The sequence below is a fragment of the Cyprinodon tularosa genome, unplaced genomic scaffold, assembly GCF_016077235.1.
Source record: "Cyprinodon tularosa strain WSP-4 unplaced genomic scaffold, ASM1607723v1 ctg164, whole genome shotgun sequence".
NCBI classification, from domain to species: Eukaryota; Metazoa; Chordata; class Actinopteri; order Cyprinodontiformes; family Cyprinodontidae; genus Cyprinodon; species Cyprinodon tularosa.
The window spans coordinates 380,420-405,787 of record NW_024038475.1 but is presented as its reverse complement, the minus strand read 5'-3'; the positions used below and the strand labels follow the sequence as shown (position 1 = coordinate 405,787).

The 25,368-nt window shown below is 39.0% G+C and overlaps 1 protein-coding gene and 1 pseudogene across 1 annotated transcript; one reads left to right on the top strand and one right to left on the bottom strand.

The window, feature by feature from the left end:
* Positions 1–6,969: 6,969 nt before the first annotated feature.
* prpf38a (pre-mRNA processing factor 38A) lies at positions 6,970–15,466 on the top strand. The gene is made up of 10 exons (XM_038280753.1): positions 6,970–7,165; positions 8,084–8,243; positions 8,662–8,783; positions 12,156–12,241; positions 12,437–12,547; positions 12,833–12,939; positions 13,024–13,050; positions 13,129–13,220; positions 14,779–14,827; positions 15,132–15,466. Exons 1-10 carry the CDS (start codon positions 7,036–7,038, stop codon positions 15,175–15,177), a joined length of 930 nt encoding a protein of 309 aa, XP_038136681.1. The 5' UTR covers positions 6,970–7,035; the 3' UTR covers positions 15,178–15,466.
* Positions 15,467–18,979: 3,513 nt separating this feature from the next.
* LOC119780669 lies at positions 18,980–22,609 on the bottom strand (annotated as a pseudogene).
* Between the last annotated feature and the right edge of the window lie 2,759 nt (positions 22,610–25,368).

The window sequence follows — 25,368 nt, the reverse complement described above, 5'->3', positions numbered from 1 at the left end:
GTTCCAAATACCTGAAAAATGCTAACATACTAAAGCTTACCAGTGCTAACACTACTTGAAGCTGCCATGGGCCTTAGGCAGCTGCACTTGGACAGTGACAGTGCACTGCTTTATGTGGGGTCCATAAGGCTCCAACAGCAAAATAATATCTTAAGGCAGGATCGTAATCTTGATGAACTGACTGTACAGACAATGTTTTAGATGGATAATATATTATAACTTCTTTTTACCCACTGATCACAGCAAATATACCGAAGCCACTCTCTGCCATTAAACACAGTAGCAGCAGAAGCATCAGATGCATCTGTACATTTACTAGACCCTAATGTGTACAAGCATCAAAAATGTAAAAAAAAGTAGTAGGTGCTTTTTTGCTGCTCAAATCACGGTGTGAATGTAGCATTACACTGATTATATGTAATATTATGAAACATAATATTGTGCCTAAAAATGATCTCATGTCTTCCGTATGAAATTTACACCTCTAGTCAAGCACACATACTTGCCATAAACAGGACAAAAGTAGTGTTATAACAACAACAAAAAGTCAGATGCATATTCCACCTCAAAATGCAGAAAATAGAGTTTCAGAGAGTCTAATTTTCCTGGGGAGGAAACCCCTTGACCCCCTTATGCCTTGCAAAGCCTGAAGATGTGATAAACCAAGATGTACACCCTGTGAAATATTCCTAGCTAAAAGCCTGGTAAGGAATGTAGCAGCAAACGAAAAAATTTACTTTTTATATGTACAGAAAAGTACTGGTGGACAGCTGGAGATAGACACCAGCACCCCGCGACCCCAACAGGGATAAAGCGTGCATAAAATGGATGGATTGAAGGATGTACGGAAAAGTTATGTGCAAGACAATTTGATTAGTGAAAGTATGCAACAGCAAGATTTGTGGTAACTTTGAATGCACCAAAAAAAAAAAAAAAACTGTGCAGAAAGTGGCTAGTTTTTATGTATGGAAGAGGAAATTAACCAGAATTAGGCAGTCTTGACATTTCCATAGCTGTTGTTTAATCTGGGTGTTCTGTACTGACTGAAACTGATCAACCTTTTGCCATTGAGAAGCATGGTAAATACATCATGGTTGTCTGAGCTCTGGTGGTATCATGGTGTGTGAGAACTGTTATAGATGAATTAAATTGCTTTCCAAATGATTTCCTCCACAATTCTCACAACTCTTAATATATGTACAGTCTGAGGCAATGCAGGCACCAAACGAGACAGCTGCAGCTCTTTTGACGCTCTGCAAAAATTGAAGATGGCAGGGAGGAGGTTTATGCTTTTCATCTTTGCAGAAAATGTGTAGCTGCACCTCTGCTGTCATCTCAGTAGTAGAAATGTGAACGGACCGGGTCAGAGTCTTTGTTGAATACTCACCTTGACTTCACTCTATTCTTTTGCTTCCTCTACAGATTTTCTGACAAGCTGAAGTCAAGACCTCTGTCTGACCCCTTTATACCATTTGTATTATTTCCAGTGAGAAAAAAAATGTTTCAATAAAATATTATTTCAAACCTTAATCTACCAGAGTGAATAATTGTTAGATACACATGAAACAAAAGTAAAAACACTACAAAGCAAACAAGTCAGAATAACAAAATTAACACTATAGCAGAGACCAGGGTGGCTACCGACAGCAAAGGGGAAAACAAATGACATTTTTCTTTTGTGTAGGCTGCATAATGAGTAAAAATGAAATTATTGAGAAAGATATAGAAAAAGAAAAAAGTTGATCTTAAGAGTTAGAATACAGTAATAAAACATTTGTTCCATTAGTCAGAAAACATTTTCAGGCCACAGAATCTACATTTTGTCTTCATAGTATACCCAATGACTATGCTGCGGTGGAAACTGAAACATTAGATAATCTAAGAGATACAAAGTCATGTAGAAAACTTTAAACTCCACTGCTGTTGCAACATCTGTGTGTCATACAGAATCATTTGGCTTCATAGGGATGTGTTGTCCTGTAGATGCAGTGGAGGTAATTTCATTACATATCCTTGAGTCTGGACAATTTACAATCATAAAAACGATCTAACCTTCAGCATCCTGTTGCAAGATTTCCCTACCTAGCACATATTAAAGCTAATTTCCTGTTTGCTTAATTAACCCCTGTGTCCCTGCAGTACAGGTTGCTGTGCAAGCAGATATGTCATAGAGGCATTTTCATGTTTATTGCATTTGTGTTTTGCTATTACTGAGGCAAGATTTAAGAGTATATGAAACTGAAGATATGTCATTATAGGGATTCCTCCAAAAAATATATTAGATTTTGCATTAAAAATGTTTTGTTTCATAATGGGTTTTTTTTAAATCAGTTTAAAGTGATACAGAATAGATTGTATAGTTTCATAGCTGAGCTATATTAACATTCAGAAACAGAATGTTTCCGAATGTTAAAATAGCAAACAAACTACTGCAGCCCGCTCTTTACCGAATGAGTTCCACTCCCTAATCAGGGCCCTAGAAAACATAAAAACATTCCTTTTTTTTCAGATAAAAAATCTCTAATGATACAAGAAATGCATTTTAAAGCAATGCATTTTCTGGATCAAACTCACTCGCCCTCATGGGTAGAACAACTGGTGCTTAAATTCAATCTACAGTAATTTGTAATCGTTCTTGTAAGGCACAAAAGCATGACTAAATCCAGAAATATGAAATGTAGACATTCCACATCACATTTGTCACTGAAACCATGTGGCTCCTGTCAGAGGCGCACCTTGTCAACAGGCAAACCAAGCAACTGCTTGGAGCCCCGAGCCGCTGGGGGGCCCCCGAGAGCCAGCTACTGTACATCCGGTAGATAAACAGCAACAGGCGAGCATGAAGTGGCAACGCTATAGTGACTGAGGAGATGCACAACTGCATTTAAAAAATTCCGATTGGATGGAATGTTGATTGACATTGGCTTTGGCCAGTCAAAATCCAGCCCAGCCCAGCCCAGGTGGATGACATCCCTTAATAAAAATGAACGTAGCCTAGCGAATGGGTGACGTTGTAGGCCTATCGTTCAGTAAATTGGAAAGCAATAATGTGACTAAGCTGAAGGAAAATGATTCATTTTCCATGTCTCAAGAGAGACTTTCAGGACTGGCGCTTATTTCTATAGAGTATAGCGTGCGAAGGTCTTTGGATCTGGAGGACTTAGTGTCTGCATTTGCACAAGCCAAGGCCTGTAAGCTGCAATTCTGGAAGCAGTATAGGGCGGCCAATAATTTCACTACACTTACTATACTTTATATTTTGTACAAAGTTTATATTGGGTTTTTAAAGTAATTTACTGTTTTTTTTTTATTATACATTTATTTTAATTTATTAGTTTATTCTTTACTTTTATTCTTTTATATTTTCCAAAATAACAAGGTTGTTCATGTTTAGAACATTTGGAATAAAAAAAGTTTTATTTAATACATTTTTCTTTGGTGTCAGATTATTTATAGCCTAACATAATGGTGATGAACACTGGTCAGGAGCAGAGATGGCAAAAGTACTCACTTTCTGTATTTGAGTAAAAGTACAGATACTTGGGTTAAAAAACACTCTGGTAAAAGTGGAAGTACTGATTAAACTTCTTTACTCAAGTAAAAGTAACAAAGTACAGGCTTGTAAATTTACTTAAAGTATAAAAGTAAAAGTAGAAACCACTTTTTTCATGCCGTTGCCTACATTTTAAATGGATGTCTGCCAATAGGACTAGATCTCCATTGTGTTCATTTTCAATCATCTCGTCGTCCATGCTACTATGCTAACGCCACCGCCACCAAGCTGCAATGATTTGCCGCCAATGAATACCGCCGAATCTGTCGATTCATCTTGTAGTGGTGCGTCAAATGCAACGTAGATTCCCATCCAATTAGATTGAATTTGGTATTGATGACGTGAAAAATAATAACGGTAACTCCATTGAAATGATTCAAAACTAAAGTAACGAGCCAATTTTTTAAAATGTAAGGAGTAGAAAGTACAGATATTTGTGTAAAAATGTAAGGAGTAGAAGTAAAAAGTCGCCATAAAAATAAGTAGTAAACTAAAGTAAAAATATCAGAAAAATCTACTTGAGTACAGTAACGAAGTATTTGTACTTCGTTACTTCCCATCTCTGGTCAGGAGGGCCCCCTAGGATTTTTTGCTTGGGGCCCCCACATACTCTAGAATCGCCTCTGGCTCCTGTCACAAGTCATCAGACAAATTATGACTTATGAGATGGTGGGCAATGGAGAGAGAAATTATACTATCCATATGTTTTAAATGTTGAATTTTTTATTTTTTTTCATTTGAATTTGATATATAATGCTCTTTTAGTTTAGTAGTTTGAGAGTTTAATCACATAACCTCTAGAATTAGGCTGGTTCACCTCAGCAAGCAAACAAGCAGCTATCAGGACCTCCCTGCAGTTTTCTTATCGCCGTGGAGCTGATGATTCCGTCATACCCCTGCTTCAACAAACCCACTGTCATTTAAACAAGGCAGACAGCACTGTGAGGATCATGTTCTTTGTTTTCTTCTGTACAATTAAAACAATTCAGTCCAACATACTTTGTCAGAAACCAACAACTGCCTGGATCAGAGACTATCTGAAAAACAGACCCGTATGTTTTACACTGAAAGGTCAGCTTTCTAATCATGTAGTCAGCAGCACAGGATCACCACAGGCAACAGTACTCTCACTGTTCCTTTTTACTCTGTACACCTCTGACCTCCAGAACCAGACAGAGTCCTTTCCTCTGCAGAAATACTGGGATAACTCTGCAGTCATTGGATGCATCAAACATGGAGAAGAAGCTGAGTACAGAGAGCTGGTGAACCGCTTTGTGGCATGGCGTGAAAATAATCATCTAATCCTAAATTTCAACTAAACAAGAGAAAAGATTGTAGATTGAAGAAGAAACAGGAACAAGTTGAATACTATTAACATCAAGGGAGAAGAAGTGTAGGTGGTGGAGGAGTAGAAATACCTTGACAGCAAACTAGATGGGAGATACAACTGTGAGGCCGTCTATAAAAGGGGACAGAGCAGACTGTACTGTCTAAGGAAGCTCATGCCCTTCAGCGTTTGCAGCAAGATGCTACATATCTACTATAAGTCTGTTGTGGAGAGTGTGATCTCTCCTGCCATCACCTGCTGGGGTAACAGTATCAGAGTTAATGACTTTAAAAAGCTCAAAATGCTAATTAAGAAAGCCAGCTCTTTTCAGAAAGTGAAGAACAAGATTTTTAAACAATAACACAGGGTCTGCAGTAAGAGGTTTCTATCTGGTGCAAGACAGGATGCTACAGAAGATCCTTCCTGCCTACAGCTATCAACACAAACACAACTACTTTAAAAAACTAAGTTACTGCATTTTATTTCCCTTTAGGATTGTTAAAGTATTTCTAATTTGAATTGAAATGAATGAAATCAGGGAAACATCAAAAGCCAATAGGACACCAGCAACAGTGATCCAATCTGGACAGAACTGGCTAAATATGTATGAACAGTAAATACAGAGGCTTCACTTGAATGCACCAAAATAAACAATATTCAACGTCTTAAATTGGCTCATTTGGAGTTTTTATATTAATGTGAAATTTAATATTGAATTTGGCCTGCTTACCCTTACATCTTTGATTTTACTTCCATGTTTTATGTATTTTCTAAGTAAAGGTTATATCAAACCAAACTTGGGCTGAAAACATAAACTATTATGATTAGATACAGTTAAATTTTGCTCTAAGTTTCAAAGAGTTTCAAAGCTTTGATAGTTTTCTGGGAATTTATTTCAGATGAGAGGAGCTTAAGAACTAAAAGCTGCTTCTCCATGTATGGCTCTGGTTCAGGAAATGAAAAGTAGGTTGTATGCCTACTAGAGATGACTGGAGCACACACAACAAAGGAACATAAACCACAGATCTATAAATATTCTGTTAGAAAAAATAACTGTAAAATAGCTCCAATGGTGGCTTTGTCAGGGAAAGAAACACTTGAGCTCTGAGCCAGTTTTCATGTTTAAAAGGAGCCTGAAAACTAAAAGATCTGCTTCCCATTCTACTTTTTGAAATTGTAGGAACCAGTAGTAAACCTGCAGAGAGCAAAGGAACAATCAGATCTCTGATATCAGATGGAGCTCGGTTAGTTAGGGCTTTATATGTGAGAAGGACGATTATAAATTCTATGACGTGTTGCAAATACCTATAAAATATATAAAAATAAAACTTCACTGAACTTAGTCTTTTGAAAATAACAAACAATAAGCAAGGATTAAAAATAGTTTCAATTAACATTAATGTTTTTAATATTTAATTTCCTTAGAAATGAGTAGATTATCATCATAATTTGAAAGTGACTAAAATAAATTATTTAGGGCCACATTAGGGCCACTGGAAAAAAAAAGTTAACTGCTTTTTAAATTTTATTTCTGTATAGTATGAGAAAAAAGTCAGAATTCTGACTTTGATCTCAGAATTCTGACATGTATATATATTGGGTTTGGGTCTGATCTTTGTCAGTGAAGCTGAGTGCTCCCACATCCCTTTTCTTCATGGCACCCATCTACATTAAGTTCCACAATTCTGAGATTAAAGTCAGAATTCTGAGATTAAATTCAGAATTGTGAGAAAAAAAGTCTGAATTCTAAGATTAGAACCAGAATTGTGAGAAAAATGTCAGAATTGTGAGATTAAAGTCAGAATTCTGAGAAAAAGTCAGTATTCTGAGATTAACGTCGGAATTCTGAGGAAAAAAAAGTCAGAATTCTGACCTTTTCCCCATATTAAACTGAAATAAAATTTAAAAATCAGTTACGTTTTTTTTTTTTTTTTTTTTTTTCAGTGGCCCTAATCATCTTCCGTAATTATTGGGCTTGACTGTGAAGAAAATAATTAAAATCGAGCACTTTCAGTGCAACAGCGCCCCCAGCTGGACAGAGTGTATATGAAACGTTCTCATTTTTGTTTTTTTTGCCAACGATGACCCGGAAGTGTTTCCTAGTGTTTCCTGTTAGCTTGCGGTCCTCGCTGTTCGCTAACAGACTTTCCCTCCGATGGCAAACAGAACAGTTAAAGATGCAAACAGCATCCACGGAACCAACCCACAGTACCTGGTGGAGAAAATCATCCGGACTCGAATCTATGAGTCCAAATACTGGAAGGAGGAATGTTTCGGCCTGACCGGTCAGTGTGTTAGCAAAGCTAGCTTCCTGAAGGCTAAGTTCATTTTACAGCCACAGGGATGTTTCACTGCGATCATGTTTGTAAAGTCAAGCCGGAAAATTATGTGAAACCTTTTAAAATGCAAAGTTTTTATATTTAAATGAATATGATTTATAAAGTATTACCAGATTCAGGCTGCATTGTTTACATTATTAACTGTAGCAAAGATTAATCCTGACTTCAAGTTTAAACCTATTTTAGTCTTTTGAGGGTCCCAGACTTTACATGAATGTGCAATTAATTTTAAAAGCAGCTCATTTTATTTCACCTTGTTATTTAGATACTAAGAAAACACAAACTTATAACCTGTTTGATTGTTTTCAAATATCCTGCTTATCACCAGGTAAACCAAAAAGAGTTTTTATCCATTCTAAACATTTTCAACTTCAGTTGAAGATGTTGTGCTACAGGAAGTGAAGGCAGTTAAGGGGATGATGGGTCAGTCTGCTAAAAGTGCACAACCTTAGATTCAGGTGTTCTGATCAAACAGCCTCATTGACCAGCTTTGGGTTGGATTAGAGATGTTTTCAGAACAGTTAAAGTCTGATATACGATCAGGATTCAGTAGGATGTCTGCATGTTGAGGAAGGTACCAAAGGTCATTATCAACCTGTAAAATGTGTTGAATGTCATGTCAGTGATTCCCAGGCTTTGATGATTATAGGAAAAAAGGTAAATGAACATTTCCAGAGATTATTTCTTGCCCATGTCTGGAAGATTCAAACCAGAACCCAGCTGTGATCTAAACCTCTATGTCAGTTTTTCTTTTTTAGCATTCAAAGCTTAGTTCTGGTTCTATGTCGTTCCTTTCAGTCTCCAGCTTCCCATCATTAGTTTGTGTTGGTTCCTCCGTTAATCTAAGCTTCCTTTGTTATGCAGCGGAACTGGTGGTGGACAAAGCCATGGAGCTGAAGTTTGTGGGAGGAGTTTATGGCGGGAACATCAAGCCCACCCCATTCCTCTGCCTCACGCTGAAGATGCTGCAGATCCAGCCGGAGAAAGACATCATCGTAGAGTTCATCAAGAACGAGGATTTTAAGTGAGTTCTGTCCTTCCATCTGTTGGACACCAGGCTAAGAGATGATCACAATAATCAATCAATCTTTATTGTCAACTACAATTTACATTGCAGTCGAAAATTCAGTTTCAGTACAAACCGTTCATCTCAATACATCACATACATTCGGGTGGGGGGGCCGAGAGGGGGAACGGATTTACTGAGGCCATGCGTGCAGCAGAACGCTGCAAAGTGGTGCATTCTTATGGCTTCCCAGGTTCCCACTGGTTACCTGGCTTTCCATGTCCCAGGCGGTTACAGATAGCGCTGCCTTTATCTCTGTGGAAAGTTAGGAGACACATTAGGGAAGAGAGGTTCTGGTCACTGACCTGCCTCCATCCTTCAGATCTATAGAACAACATCTGTGATGAACTAAGAAGGTTTCATCTGCTTCCTTTAGATACGTCCGTCTGTTGGGAGCCATGTACATGAGGCTGACCGGTACCGCCGTGGACTGCTACAAGTATCTGGAACCGCTCTACAACGACTACAGAAAGATCAAGAGTCAGAACAGGAACGGAGGTCAGTCTGAGGGTGGTACAGTATGGAGTTTGGAAAAACAACCCATAAATTATTATTATGACAGCATCAGTCCAACTGAATAATGTTACTTTTTTGTAATGTGGAACTTTGGGAAAGGTTAGGGAAAGTAATTTTACTCAAACTGAGAGCAACAGTCAGCAGCAGTTAGAATGAGAAGGACCTGTTTGTTATCAACTGATAGGTTAATGAACTGTTGGATCGTTTCTATAATCAGGTCCATATCAGAGATTTTAAATACAGGTGGATCTGTTTAGATGTTCCTTTTTTCATTTGCTGATATCAGATCTGAACATCTCAAGCTAAAATCATTAAGTTAATATTTCTGAATCATCATGGCAGAGTTTAGTTTGGTCCACAGCTGCAGCTCCTATGCAGGAAACGAGGAAAACGCTTTTTACAACCTCCTAACTAAGAACAAAGCACTTCGCAATGAGGTGGATGTGCATCAAGCAGCAGAATACTTTTTTTTTTTTTTTTTTCTGAAAAAAAAAAAAGAGACATCTCTGATCACTGCACTGAAATATTATTTTATTGAAATTTTCTAATTAATATTTACATTGACTTAAAATGTTAAATCTCTCCATCAAGGATACTTTGATTTCATATTCTGGTATTTACAGTTCTTACAACCTACAAAAAAAAAGGTTTATTAACTTCAAGCTGCTATGAATACAAGTGGGAAATCCTGGAGTTATTATTTATATATATATATTTATTTAGAAATATCTTTGTTTACACATAAATATAAAAAAAACAGGAAGCAGAAGATGTATCAAGGACGGTCAGGGGTTTAGGCTTCTCCAATAAGCACATTGGTACAACAACTAACAAAACAGAATCGGATTTTATGTTCATTTAAAAATGTTTTTAATTACGTGAAAACATATCTTTGAAAGGCCTTTCTGTTTTCAGATCGTAGATAAATATAGGTAAACATTTTTTTTATCAAATGAAATTTTAATTTTCAATTATACCATTTGCCAATTTAATTAATTAGATTAATTTCCAGCTTTTCGTTTGCATTTAATTCTCACGACAACCACATCATTCTGCTTGTACTTAAGTGAATATTTTAAGTTATTTTTTATTTTCCAGAATCTTCTTGTCAAACAGTAATCACAGAAGAAATGACATTCAGGTCTATTGTTTTAATACATGTCAACATGTGCTGATTAGTAGGAATAATTCTGTTCAAGAGTTTTAAAGAAAAAGTCTCACATTTTGTTGTTAACCAAGCGTTTCTGATTAAATAAACATTTCAGCAGAAAAAGGTACCGAAATAATATCTTGTTAAAACAGGGAATAAACAATTCTGTTATTCTTAAATGTTGCAGGAAAAATAAGGTAAAATAGAAATTAGTTTTTATGAAAAATATAATTATTAATCCAGATAAATAAATCATTGGGAGAAAAATGCTTTTTTTATATAAATCAGTGCCCATAAAATTAGAGCTTGTCTGTGAAATGTTGACAGTTTCTCTGGTATTTTCCTTACGGTAAATTCCAATTACAGAGGAGAAAGAAGCTGAGTCCTACTAAGCTGGATGGAAAATATACTAACAGAGTTTTTGAAGTGGGATGTTTAATATCAGACACGCTCCATGATGTTTCTGTACTTTCTCCTCTAGATTAGAGATTAGATTAGATGAGCTTTTTTGATCTCACAGCAGAGAAATTCACTCGTCACATATTGGCATAGAAGTTACAGAAGGTGCAAACAAGGAGGAAAAATATATATTGCTTATTAAGAATAAGGAATACACACTCACCGGTCACTTTATTAGGTACACCTGTCCAACTGCTCGTTAACACTTAATTTCTAAGCAGCCAATCACATGGCGGCAACTCAGTGCATTTAGGCATGTAGACATGGTCAAGACAATCTCCTGCAGTTCAAACCGAGCATCAGTATGGGGAAGAAAGGTGATTTGAGTGACTTTGAACGTGGCATGATTGTTGGTGCCAGAAGGGCTGGTCTGACTATTTCAGAAACTGCTGATCTACTGGGATTTTCACGCACAACCATCTCTAGGGTTTACAGAGAATGGTCCGAAAAAGAAAAAACATCCAGTGAGCGGCAGTTCTGTGGGCGGAAATGCCTTGTTGATGCCAGAGGTCAGAGGAGAATGGCCAGACTGGTTCGAGCTGATAGAAAGGCAACAGTGACTCAAATAACCACCCGTTACAACCAAGGTGGGCAGAAGAGCATCTCTGAACGCACAGTAAGTCGAACTTTGAGGCAGATGGGCTACAGCAGCAGAAGACCACACCGGGTGCCACTCCTTTCAGCTAAGAACAGGAAACTGAGGCTACAATTTGCACAAGCTCATGGAAATTGGACAATAGAAGATTGGAAAAACGTTGCCTGGTCTGATGAGTCTCAATTTCTGCTGCGACATTCGGATGGTAGGGTCAGAATTTTGGCGTCTACAACATGAAAGCATGGATCCATCCTGCCTTGTATCAACGGTTCAGGCTGGTGGTGGTGGTGTCATGGTGTGGGGAATATTTTCTTGGCACTCTTTGGGCCCCTTGGTACCAATTGAGCATCGTTGCAACGCCACAGCCTACCTGTATTGTTGCTGACCATGTCCATCCCTTTATGACCACAATGTACCCAACTTCTGATGGCTACTTTCAGCAGGATAATGCGCCAAGTCATAAAGCTGGAATCATCTCAGACTGGTTTCTTGAACATGACAATGAGTTCACTGTACTCAAATGGCCTCCACAGTCACCAGATCTCAATCCAATAGAGCATCTTTGGGATGTGGTGGAACGGGAGATTCGCATCATGGATGTGCAGCCGACAAATCTGCGGCAACTGTGTGATGCCATCATGTCAATATGGACCAAACTCCCTGAGGAATGCTTCCAGCACCTTGTTGAATCTATGCCACCAAGAATTGAGGCATTTCTGAAGGCAAAAGGGGGTCCAACCTGTTACTAGCATGGGGTACCTAATAAAGTGGCCGATGAATGCATATATACATATTTACACTCTAATGTGGTGATTTATAAAATGACCACATATATGATATGTTCTGACCAACTAAAAGTCTGTATCATGACCCTCTGATTTGAAATGGCAGGCTTTAACTTCAGATATTAACCTTGACTCTGGATGTTGTTTCCCCGTTTATTCTTTGCCAAACAGCCGTCTGAACGTGTCAGAAATTACAACTACAGCTAAGGTATAGGAGCAGCGTGGCATAAATGATATTAATAATAAAGCAACAGTGTTGAAGGCGATTATTATGCTGCCAGGCCCAGTTAGAGATGCTCAGGAACCATCCTGGCAAACAAACCCACCAGATCAGAACCTGACGGCTCCATCTGTTTCTCCTCCAGAGTTCGAGCTGATGCACGTGGACGAGTTCATCGATGAGCTTCTTCACGCAGAGAGAGTCTGTGACATCATCCTGCCCCGCCTCCAGGTCAGTTAGCCCCACGTTCTGTAAGGCTGGTGGATCTAGATCAAACGTGGATCTGGATCCAAACTGCTGACCAAGTCCTGGTTCCTTTGAGAGTTCGGGAAAATCTGAATCTTCACATCTTTCTGTCGTGTTTTTGTGGCTTTTGGATGATCATATTGATGATGAATTCAGTCCAGTTTGGTTTCTGTGCCTCAGAAGAGACAAGTTCTGGAGGAGGCGGAGATGTTGGACACCAGGATCAGCGCCTTGGAGGAGGACCTGGATGAAGTGGAAAGCAGCGAGGAGGAAGACGAAGAGGAAGAGAAGGTAAAGCCTGACTATCCCCAGGGGATGATTTTTATTTGTAAAGCGAACAGTGACCCCTGCTGGTCACAGGGGGGAAGTCAGGTCAAACCTTGACTTCTTTAGATGCTTTTTGGTCCTTGAAAGATGTTTGCTTTTTTAAGCTCCTCATTAAACCTGGAAACATGAAAATATTCCAACAGTTCCTGGGAAAGTTCAGCCTCTTCTTTTGAAGAAGAGGCGTTTTAGATGTTTTCCTTCCAGGATTGTGATGTCTTTTTTTATTTTATATTTTTGTCTCGTTGGCAGTTTGAACGGCTACCGAGCCCTGAGCCTCACAGACGGAGCCACCGTGACAACGATCGGCCGCGCCGCTCCCCGTCGCCTCGTTACCGACGCAGCCGCTCTCCCCGACGGTTGGTGTTCGCCTCCAATGTCTGAATATTTGCAGCTGAACTTATCTCAGATCTCAGAGATGACCTGAACTATTTTCCTTGCAGGAGGAGCAGATCTCCGAAGAGGAGAAGGTGAGACTCCTGTCGGCCGCCATCGGACCGAACCCTGCAGCTTCACGTTCTGAACCTGTTCTTTTGTTTCCATAACAGCCCCTCGCCTAGGAGAGACCGCCATCGCAGCAAGAGCCCCCGGAGGCACCGCAGCCGCTCCAGAGACAGGCGGCACCGCTCCAAATCGCCCGGTAGGTTCTGCTGAGGCCAGCCGACCCGTTCAGTCATGGATGAACATCAGTCAGAACCTGATAATGAGGGTGATGCAGGAGTTCATAGAAGCAGCTTCTACTGTTGGTCCTCTGAAGGTCAGAGAGGCAGAGGTCTGGGCTTTGACTAGGCCGCTGCAGCTCCACTCTGTCAGAGGTTTGAGTCATCATTCTGCTTATGACCCGGTTCACCTGTCAGACAGACTGAGCTGGATCTGTAAACAGAAATGTTGAGCCTCCACTATATAGAGAAAGATTTTTAAAACCCAAGAAAACTAAACAATGCTGAGGGTTTTACTATATCATCTGTGTTAGCTATTCACGGCGACCACTACTTATCCAGGGAGGTTGGGTTGAACCGGAGATTAACTTTATCCTCTAGTTAGACCAATGTTTGGAGAATTGATGAAAATTGGCCTCGGTGCTAATTCAGTTATATTTACATTGATGCTGACATGTTCATTATTATGTTGTAATAAACTGGATCACACATAGATTTATTACGATGCAGTATAAGGGCCAAGCTAGATATTTTCTTTTTTTTTCGAAAATAAAGTTGTAATATAAGGAGAATAAAGTCGTAACATTACGCGAATCAAGTTGAAAAATGACGAGAATGAAGTCATCATACCACAACCCGTTTGAGAAAGAAAGCTTCAAGCTCCGACTGGCAGATAACGGCTGAACAGCAGCACCAAAAAGCAACCTGAATCCACTTGTACATCCTGTCCAATTTGATGCTGGTGTGCTAAAAGATTTTCTTAATTGTCAAACCGACGCCAAAGTATAACCTCACATGATGCTCGACTTTCCTCATTTTAGGGAAAAAAGTGCTTCTTATAAGAGTTGTCATAAAATACATCTTTTTTCCCATAATATTAGGACTTTATTCTTGTAATTTTAGGACTTTATTGTCATAATCTTTTTGAGATTTTATTCTTATATTACGACTTTATTCTATAAATAGAATAAAAAAATCTCTAGGCTGGCCCTTATATTCCGTCATAATCCCTAGATCTGACGAAGACAATATAATGAAAATAAAACATCTATTTGCAATTGAACAGGAGCCTCTCATTAATTAACTGCAGGCAGAGGAGGCCTTCAGTTTAGCCCCGCCCCCAATGCCAGAAATGAGGCAGCTTGTTGACACATCAGAGCTTTTCCAGTGCTACATCTCTGCAGGACATCTATGGTTTATTTGTCTCTCATTTAAACTGAGATTGGACCTTGGAACCTTCTAGATGGCTGGTTGCTTACAGCCGCCCCTCATTGCTGAGGTCTTTCTGCCTTGATGGTGTGAAAACCAACCTGCAGGTTTAAAGGAGTAGATGATCAGTGATTGGATCACAGCTCTCTGCTGACCTCATATCCTCTAACCTCAGACAGACACTGGGTGTACTTTCTTTAACAATGACTGCAGTTCACCTGTATCTGCTTCATGTTTTAAATCTGCTGTTGTTCTAAATGTTTGAATTCAGACATTTAGCAACAATTTATTGGAAACGAATCTAATTGGAAGCGTTTGCATTTTTATCAGGTCACCACAGGAGTCACAGACATCGCAGCCATTCCAAGACCCCAGAGAGGTGAGTCCATGGAGCTACGCTAAAGGATGTTTTGCTGTGCCAGTGTAGAAGCATGCAGTCTTTGGTCACATTTCCTCTGGGTTTCAACAAATTCATCTTTTTTTCCCTTTAAAGATCAGAGTCCAGATGGAAGTGAATCAGATGAGATCTAAAGGGTTAAATCTAACCGGATCTTTAATCACAGATTTAAAAGTTCTTAATTTTTCCAGTAGACTTAGGTTCTTTCCCATTCAAACAGTAGGATCCTGTTTTATGTTCTCAGTTCTGTTTGATGAAGAAGTTCTGTTTGCTCTCATCCTCACAGGAGCTCCAAGAAGAGCCACAAGAAAAGCCGAAGAGGAAACGACTGACCTCCACCTTTTTAAACATTTGTTTACTTTTTGTCCCCCCTCCAATCTTTTACTGGATGTGTTCTAAACAGTTTCAGGTTCAGATATCTGCACCATTGATGGTTCTGGAACTTATCTGAAGCTGTCCCAGGCTGGTTCTGTTCACCTGGTCCGAAGGTTCCACATCAGTCTGGAGCTCAGATCCAGATGTTTTCAGTTATTTCTTATTAAACTGTGTAAATAGAGAAAATGTGTTTGTTTTTGTTTTTTTTACAAACGTCATAGAAATAAAGCCGCCCATCTCAGATGATTTCAACTGACTGATTCATCAGAGGTATTTAGTAAAATAATTAGCAGGTGACCTTCAGCTGATTGCAGAACTAGAATCTCCTAAAGGTGGAGCTGCACTATGTTTTCTTATGTTATAACAATTTATGATTTTTATCCTGTCAGTGTTTGAAAACTTATTTGAACTTTGAAGTTTTTCTGCTAAAACATAAAAAAAGTTGTAAACTTTGCAGATTTGTTTTAGTTTTTGCAGTTTTTAAACTTTTTAATGCGATTTAGCATTGAGAAGCAATGATCAAGTCTAAATTCAATCATTTAAAAAATTCATCATCTTAAAAACATTTTTGTGTTTTGTTTTTTGTGCAGTTTTTCTGGTCAATTATGAATGTAACATGTTGGTTTACTGGTAGCATTTTAACAGATCTGACGTAGGATAACGTAGATTTTTGTTCTAGATCACCAAGAACTTTAAGCTGGGAGCCTCAGACATTAATCCAAATTCTGAAATGAGTTTTATTGGACAGTCCTCTAAAGCTGCAGTTCTCCCTAATGCACATGATCTGCCCAAACTTTTTCCTTCCACTTGACTTTCTATGAATAGACCCTCAGAACCACCAGCTTCTCTAGCAATTGCCTTCTATGGTTGCACTACCGGGGTTTAAACAATATATTGACTGTGCTACTAGACAAAGTCACACACTAGATAAGTGTTACGGTAACATAAAACATGCTTATATAGCCACAGCCAAACCACCTTTATCCAGCTCTGATCAAAATGTTATTCATCTGATCCCCACATACAAAACTGCCCTTAAAAGCAGGAGAGCCCAAATTAAAACGGTTCATATCTGGTCTGATGACAGTATAGAAACATTGAAAGGCTGTTTATCTACAGATTGGAAAATATTCTATGAGGAGCAAAATTTAGACACTGCCCCAGATGTAATCGCAGATTATATTAAAACCTGTGTTGACATTGTGATACAAAAAAAAAAAAAATGTACCCCAATAACAAGCCTTATATCACAAGGGAAGTTTAAGACTGCATTAACTGGAAAAAACAAGCTTTTAAAAACAATGATCGCTTACAAATAAAATCTATACAAAAGGAGCTAAATCAGAGGTTAAAAAAGCAAGGCTATTGAGGAAAATTTGATATCAATGAACTCAAGACTTGTGGAATTCTATGAAACTGCCTGTTAACATGAAACCCTTCACAGTAATTTATGCTGTGTATGATCTGGTAAAAGCAAATGAACTGAATGCCTTTTATGGACAGTTTGATAATCATGATTTTTCTGCTGAAAATGACCCGATACTTTGTGACATGGTGCCACAGGACAGGATTGATTTTGATCATGTTAGCGTCAATAAGGTGTTCCAGCAGGTCAATGTCAATAAGGCCACAGGTCCAGATGATATTTCCGCTTAATTACTAAGAACTTTTGCAGGTGAATTGACACGTTTGGAGACCAATTTTCAGAGATCCATTGATACTCATACTGTACCATCTATGTGAAAGAGGGCAATTATTATACCTGTTGCCAAAAAGCACTGCCCACAAGAGAACAAAAACCCATTGCCTTGGCATCTGCTGTAATGAAGTGTCTTGAAAAACTGGTGGCAAATTATTGAAGATCGGATGTGGCTCCACAACTCGATCTTGACCAATTTGCTTATAAATGTGGGAGAGGCACTGTTGATGCTTGCAAGGGCATAGTGCATCTAGTGGCTAAACATCAAGAAAACCCCCAGGCTTATGCTAGACTGCTTTTTGTTGATTTCAGTTGGTCCTTTAATACTCTCCAGCCTCACGTTCTTCTGTCTACAATGAAAAACATGAATATCAATCCATATATTATCAGATGGTTTCACTCATTCCTTATTAGTCATTTTCTGCCAGTTAGGGTGAACAGGACCTTATCTGATCTTCTTAGCATCAGTACTGGTGCTCCCTAAGGGTGTGTCAGTTCACCTTTTCTGTTCACCTTATATACTAACTACTGCAATTGTAATACACCAAACAACTATGTGTTCAAATATTCTGATGACACAGCTATTCTCTGCCTCAATTTAGGGACATCAGACCTAATTGGTTACAGACAGCAGATTTAAACCTTTGTTCAGTGGTGCGAGGAACACTTTCTGACTCTTAATGTCCAAAAAACACAAGAACTGATCTATGACCCGAGGGCAGTTGGAACAGATTCCTATAAATATCTTGGATTAAAAATCGACAATAAATTATTGTGGATTGCTCAAGTTGATTTTGGGGTCCAGCAGCAGCTACATTTTCTGCACAAGCTGAGGGCCTTTGGTGTCAGTCAGAAAGTCTTGCTGCTCTTTTACCATGCTGTTATAGAGAGCATCATTAGGTAAGGCATATCTGCCTAGTTTGGTAACCTGTCCAAATGAAGGCCAAACTTACTTACCTGACTCAAGGAGCAATGAAGCTGATGGGAGTCAAGCAGCACCCGTCATGTCAGACCATCTTCAATGAAACAATAACCAGACAATCCCAGAAAATCATCTCAGATCCCACTCATATTCTTTATTCAGAGTATCAGTTTCTTCCTTCAGGTCGACGTCTTAGAGTCCCTGCCTGTAGATTGAACCTCTATAAAAACTAATTTGTTCCTCTTTCTATTAAGGCAGTAAATGGTATCAAGCAGTAAACTGTGGAATTGCCAATGGTATTCAAAATTAAAACAAAACTGACATGCTTTTTTATGTATTCATTATCTCACATAACAGATTTTTTAAAGAAGGGTTTTTATACTTTTTTTTTTATTGTGAATGTAATGTAACATGCTTCCTTATATATTTATTTATTGTCTTATAATGGAATTTTTATAGCAGTGTTTTTATGTGTGAATGCAGTGTGACACATACTTTGGACTATGTAGCAGCCAGAGTCTGTACCCAAATAAAATTTCCTTTGGGACAATAAAGTTAATCTTATCTTTATCTTCTCTTTATGGTGGAGGGAGTCAGTGTCTGTCCTCTGCACAGGTGTCCAACCAGTAATGTCCCCCATCATGGCGTCCTCTGCAGGTCTTTATGGTTCATCAGCTGATCACGATGTGATACTATGAGTTTTAACCCAGACAGTCAATCTGTGTATTTTTATTACTTTTATCCTAAATCTCCATTTAGGACAGTGATGGCCGCTCGTTTTTTTCCAGGAAGGGCGGGGGAAATCATGGAAATACTTGGATGCGTATTAATCGAGCTAAATTCACATTAGAACAGGGTTAAAAATGAAGATGATGTGATTATTCAGGATTTAGGCCCTTTAATAGTTTTCCCTGCTTCTGACCCGTTCAGGGATCATTTGGGGGCATGTTAGCTAGCGGGATTAAAACTGTTACAATTCTTTAAATACTTTCACATCTTTTGTTTTTGTAATTAATTTCTAAGTTAGAGTTAGTCATCTTTGTTAATGTATGAACAGTGTGTTTAGTTTGTTCTAAAAGCTGTGATACGCTCTGATCTGCTGGAGCTTCTGAATGAAAACACTGAAACATGATGGAGGGACACAGACATATTTTATTCACCATCAATTTAATGTTATATCGACATTTGATTTTAATCTATAACTGCTTTTTGTTTTTGAATTAAAAACACAGAGAACAAATCATAAAACATGAAAGTAGTTGTTGAAAAGATGATTGATGCAGAGTTCGAATTCAGCAGCAGCGTCCTCTGAAGGCCAGATGCATGAGTCCAAGCAAGGCGGCTTCTCCATGCTCAGAGGAAAAAGGGAAATGGCGCCAAGCAGTGGGGAATATTGGAAGTGCAGTTTAATATAATACATATGTGTAAATAGTTCCACCTGAAATTAATTAAAATATTTGTTTTAAATGGTTATTGAGTCAGATATGCGGCAGGTGGTGTTTGGTTTATTTTAAGGTTTTATCTGTTCCTGTGCAAATGGAAGCCAGAGAACGCTGGATCTGTTTGAATCCATAGCTAAACTCCTGGCCTCTTTATTTTCAAGGACCTTTAAGGACCCAGTCCAGGTAGACCAGGTCTTTGTGGGATGCAGCTGCTGAAATCAAACACGCCCTATGTATGCTATGCTTAAATCAGTGGCTCTGATGTTCTCCTTGAACTTGAGGAATCGGACTAAAGCTAAAATAATCCGTTCTCAAAGTTCCGATCAGATCTGCATCTAAACAGTCCCGTCGTCCTCCAGTTTTTTCAGAAACTCCCGGATCTCTCTGCACATCCTGGACCTGCCGCGGTCTCTGATCTTCTGCAGTGCCTTGATGCTGTTCTTCCTGGGGAAGGAGTCGTTGTCTATGGCTGCAGCCTTCATGTGGTACTGAATGGACCGGTCCCACTCCTTTCGGTCGAAATTCAGGTACTTGGCGTAGCTGTTGAAGACGCACTGTTTGTCTGCAGGATCCAAAGTGCTCTGCAGCAGCTTATTGTAGATCTGGTCCGATTTCGTCAGTCCCCGCCCAGACTTTGCCAGTACACCAGCGAGATCCAGTTTCTTGGTTAGAGAGGACTGTGGGTAGAGGGAGATGATGTCCTCCAGCAGGCCAATTGCTCGGTCAAAGCTGGTTTGACTTGGGCGTCCGTCCCTGCAGAAAACAATCTTCCACTTGTAGCAAAGAGCAGCGCATCTTTTCAGGTACCGGGAGTCTGGATTGTTCTTCAGGGCCTGCTCTGCCACCTCGATCCCTTTATCAAAGGCTTCGGTTTGTCTGTAGATCCTCAGCAGCGGTTTGATGCCACTGTAGCTGCTGACAGGGTTCAGCAGGATCTTCTCTGACAGCTCCTGGGCTTCATCCTTGATCTGCTCGCCTTTCTTGGCGCGTTGCTTCAGCTCCACGGCTGCCAGGTACAAGTTTTCTGGATCTTCTTCTCTGGCGACTCTCAGGTCCTCCAGGATATCAGCATCTGGATCTTCATCGCTGTGTTTGAAGGAGCTCAGCAGGCCGATCATACGGCTGCTCTGCCATTCCACCATATCTGGCTGCATCTTCACGGCTTTCTGGAAGAGCTCTGCAGCCTGCAGCTTCTTCTCTTTGTCGAACTTCATCAGGGTCCAGATGATGGTGCAGCCAAGCCAGATTCCCATAGTTCACCGTCAGCCATGGACCTTCATCTGAGTGCTTCTGGTGTTGGAAGGTCTTAGTGGCCTGGGTGAAGAACTTCAGGGCCTCAGAGGAGGAGCCCAGCTTGAACTGGATGAACCCCCGCAGGTTGTAGATGTGACCCAGCCAGAAGTTTCCCTCATCTGTGCCGATGTCCTCCAGCTTATCTCTGATACGGAATAGTTTGCTCTGGTTGGTGTTCAGATCCCAGGTGAAGTGGCACTCCAGAACCTTCAGTCTGGACGTTAGACTCTGAGCAGAACTGATGGGAACATCACAAAACATTCAGTTAATTAGAGAGGATTTAAAATAACTGGCATTAAAAATACAACCAGAATGGACGGAGGAGCTGAAGTACGAGCAGGAAGTAACGAGGAGAACATGAGAAGAAAATACAAGTATGGAAATAAAAAAAATAAAAATAAGATAATGAAGATTAGATAAACATGATGCTACGCAAACTGATAGACAGGCTATAAAATATTTATCTTAGGAAGTTACTTTATCATTGTTCTGTTTTCAACTGAGCATGAAATTACTAGCGTTTTATATTCTCTCTGTACAAAAAACTGATAAGAGCAGAACAAAATAGATCAATCCCGCAGGAAGGTGGGTGGGGCTTAATGTCTCTCAATAGGATATGATTGGCCGCTTGTAGAGTTGCTCTACCTTACTTTTTTAGTAATTTTAAAGATAAAATTGTCAGGTTCACACAGGAATGTCAGTCCGTTAGCCTCACTTTTTTTGTTTTTTAGGGGGTCCGTTTTTCTAAGGCCCAATAGCACACCCTGGTGGCTCTCAGGGGGCCGCGGCCCCCAGTTTCTCAATCACAATCTAATACATGATTCAAATATTAAATATACCGTTAAAAGATAATATACACAGTTAAACAATATATATAATATAAATACATTTACAATTATACATACAAATTTTATTTATTGTATAAATTTATGTAAAAGGAATTTAAAAGGAATTTGTATTTACTTTATATTTGTTTATTAACACAGTTAAATAATCAGGTATTTTTAGGGGGTTGTCTGTTTGTAGCTGTGTTATTTTTGGCGTCATGCTCTAAAGGTAAAGGTTCCCAAACTTTATTTATTTGGTTTTGTGTATTTCTAAGCGATGTTTTGATATCTTTAAGCATAAAAATGCTTTATTTTGATCACATTTATTGTTTAGTTTAAAGATTCGTATGACCCCAGACTTGTTCATTCATCATTCTGACTTTGGTGATCTATGTTATTAGGATTGGTATGTTGTCGCAGGCTGGCTGTTTTGAACTTTTCTCAATTTTAGCTGAATTTGCCATATTTTTAATAACATTTTTGTTTATTTTCCTTTCTGAGATCCCCTTGTTTCTCTTTTGCCGCCCAGTTTAACTTTTAAAATCTCTTATTGTTTTATATTATTTGATCCTGCATGTAAGCTTCCTTATTTCTGCTGTTTTTATCCCACTGTCAGACCTGTTTCTCCACTGTTGGACCGTAAAGATATTTCCTAGAGCATGAGGGCTTTGGAAGAAACAGATTATATTTAAATAAAGAATCAGAGAGGTGCTGTGGGCTTCTGACAACCACTATAGGAGTCATTTTGGCTCCAATAGTGAAGGATTCCCTCTGAGACTTACTTATGGAGAGTGGAAGAGGAATCTCCCCATAGGCTGTAGGTCACCTTATAACTGCCATTATAAGGTGACCTATAATTAATTTTCTGATAGATCAATGTCATTAAATGACATGATGTATTTTATCTGAAAATTAAAATAGCAAAGAATATATGTAACATGTCCTCATCTCATCTGCTTGATGTGTTCTTATAACTTGACATCTACCTGAGAAAAATGTAGCAAGGTGAAATTATTAGTGAGTAAAATAGACATTTTAATCACTTTTCACATACTGAACTATTATAAAGTGGTGAAAAGAGAACCAATGAAAGAAAAGTAGAATCAATCTGATCTCACCTCATTTTCTCGCTGCCTTCTGTTCCTATGAAGCAGTTTGGTTTTCCTGGAGCGTCTGATGGTCGATAAGATGCGCGGCTGCAGACTGATCCTCTATGGCAAGCCAAGTAGGTCACATTTCGCATCAACGCCGTGACGTCACTTGTTGACTTTAGGGCGAACAATGGAGACAGACATAATGATTCACTCAGACGAAGTTTTAACTTTCGCTTTCCTGGGAACCGAATCTCGGAACCGAAACGAAACTATTGACCAATGAATTGTTCCTGCCATCAAATGAACAATCAGAGCGTTTGCTCTGGTTTTTATTTGTTTATCATTAAACTGATGAGGTGAAACAGTTTAATAATATTTTCAGCACTAATATCTCCTTTATTCACCTTAAACAGAGCAGATGTGACTGAACCCGGTCTGTCCCAGTGTGGAAACAGGAACAGTTCTGTCAGCATAATGTTTATCTCTTGAGTAATAATGATGATAAAACTCCCTAACAGCATCTAACACATTATGAATACGCCCTGCCTCTGTTAAACTACTGCTATAAACAAAAAGGCTATGAACATTTCATCCAGAAAATATAACAGGAATCTAAAACATTGAAGGGCATTTTACTGCCTTAGAAGTTTATTAATAAAAACCATATCATAAGTTAGAGGAACGACCAGAGGGTCATCATGTTTATCGTTTATTGTAATTACAGTTACTGTAGTCACAGCAACATTTGACACAAACCTAGGTTTCTATTTCATGCACAAAATGAGCATGAAATAGAAACATACCAACAGATTCTCCTTCCTCCTCATCATCATCAGCTTTTATCAACCTCCTGCAAGTGAGAACTGATGATTTAAGAAGCAGGAGCACCCAGTACTGGAATTAAAGGACCAGGAGGGATGGCATCCCCCTTTTTATGAAAATCTTAAAAATCATCCCCATTCTTAAATGACCATCCCCTCCCCATACCATCCCCTGTGACCTTTTATTACTGAATGTGTAAAATTTCTACTATATATTAACAGTAATTTGGTGGCTGAGGGCTTACAAGTAGCTTGAGCAAAATAAATCAAATCAAAGTAGTGGCCTACCATGGCTATGAAGCTGATCCCAGTGGGAAATAGGGGCAGTGATAGCCATGCCAGTCCAGGGACTGACTGCAGATCTACTGTAAGGTTCCTTGGTCAAGGTCATTGACATGTAACAACCAGGGGCGGATTTACCATTAGGCAATACTAGGCAGTTGCCTAGTGCCCCAAGTTCCTGGGGGCCCCATAAAACGTAAGGTTAATACAACTATTCATCATTTGTGCACATTAGTTACGTTTTTCATTTTTAAGAAATCCTTTCGCTAAAATGCCATCAGAACGCTTATAATATTAAGTGTGTCTCAGCCCCCGCTTCCGTCTCCACCATATTGGATCAGTCCAATTGCTGCACATGTTCAGAAAGGTCCAAACAGACAGCAGCAAACCATTTGAAAACAACTGATGCGAAGAGCTGGGTTGCCAACTTAACCCTTTTGTTGCTATATTTAGCGACTTTTCTGCCTCCTGCTCTCCTCTGTCTTGTCTGCTGTCATGATTCATGCAGCTATTATTTCATCCAAATTAAAAATGGAGAACAGATAAGCAGATCATGGCTTGTCTACAGTGAAAAGAAGGTCTGGGTTATTTACTTTTGCCATCAGATTATTTGGAAACACAGGAAGGAGCAATCAGCTAAGTGAGCTTAGTGCTTGGAAAAAAAATCTTTCATTCCTTTAGAGACAGCATGAAACGTCAGCTGAGTACAAAACATATAGAGGAAAAGAACAAGAAAATGGACAAGAAGAGAAGGACAAAACCTAGAACATTTATCTATCTGTATAATGGGTCTTTTTATGCGTTGTCTTCTCAATTCAGAGGGCCCCCTGCTTGTTTTTGCCTACGGCCCCAAATTTCCTAAATCGGACCCTGGTAACCATACAAAGCATATTGCTTTAGGTTAATAGACTAAGTTAATTAGCCAGTATACTTTTTTTTTTTTTTTACAACTATCCTACTGGGAGCACCAAATAAGCTGATTATAAAGCAGACAAATGCAGAGGCATAGCCAGAATTTTTTTTTTTAAGGGTGGCCAGGCAATAACTGGCCGAAAGTAGATGGAAGGAAAATTAATGAACAAAACATCCATATTGTCTAAATAAAGACTAACTATACTTTCCTACAGCCTTTGCTAACAAATAGACGCACATCCGTAATTTTTAGATAAAAGGTATAGTGGATAAAACTCAGTTTTGAGTTCTGGAGTGTAAATCAATCATCACTTACCTACTTGTATCAATAAACATTCTGCATACAATTGATATTTACCGTAGAAGCACCAATATCTACATAAATTGATTATTTGACTTTTTTATTGAAGTTTTGAAGTTTTTTATTAAAATTGTTATTTATCTTTGATTTCACTAAAGATTCCAAGATGATTCACAGAGACACATAATTTTCTCTTTACCCCATAAAACCCAAAATCTAGCTCTGAAAAGAGCATGCATTCTGTACTTATCATCTTTGATGTTAGTGTATTGATGTGTATAATTAACCACAAAAAATAAACATTTTTGAATATTCCACTTGAGATTATTACTGTTGCCACCATCTGTATGAGAGTGGGGAAAATGGTAGGGGTGGCCACAGGGGTGGCCAATGATTGGCTAAGGGTGGCCATGGCCACCCCTGGCCCCCCATTTAGCCCCGCCCCTGTGTGAGCAGCTCCTGCTTCACCTCCTTCACCCAAATGATGACATTGTTCAGCCATAAACCATGACTGACAGAAGTCTGCGCTCTGCTTTTATAAAACGATTTTTTCCG

What these genes read in the sequence shown, in the direction of transcription:
- prpf38a (XM_038280753.1), top strand. Translation starts at nt 7,036, where the DNA reads ATGGCAAACAGAACAGTTAAAGATGCAAACAGCATCCACGGAACCAAC. An exon ending in GGAATGTTTCGGCCTGACCG is followed by an intron (nt 7,166 to 8,083) that starts GTCAGTGTGTTA and finishes TTTGTTATGCAG; the next exon opens with CGGAACTGGTGGTGGACAAA. An exon ending in GAGTCAGAACAGGAACGGAG is followed by an intron (nt 8,784 to 12,155) that starts GTCAGTCTGAGG and finishes TTTCTCCTCCAG; the next exon opens with AGTTCGAGCTGATGCACGTG.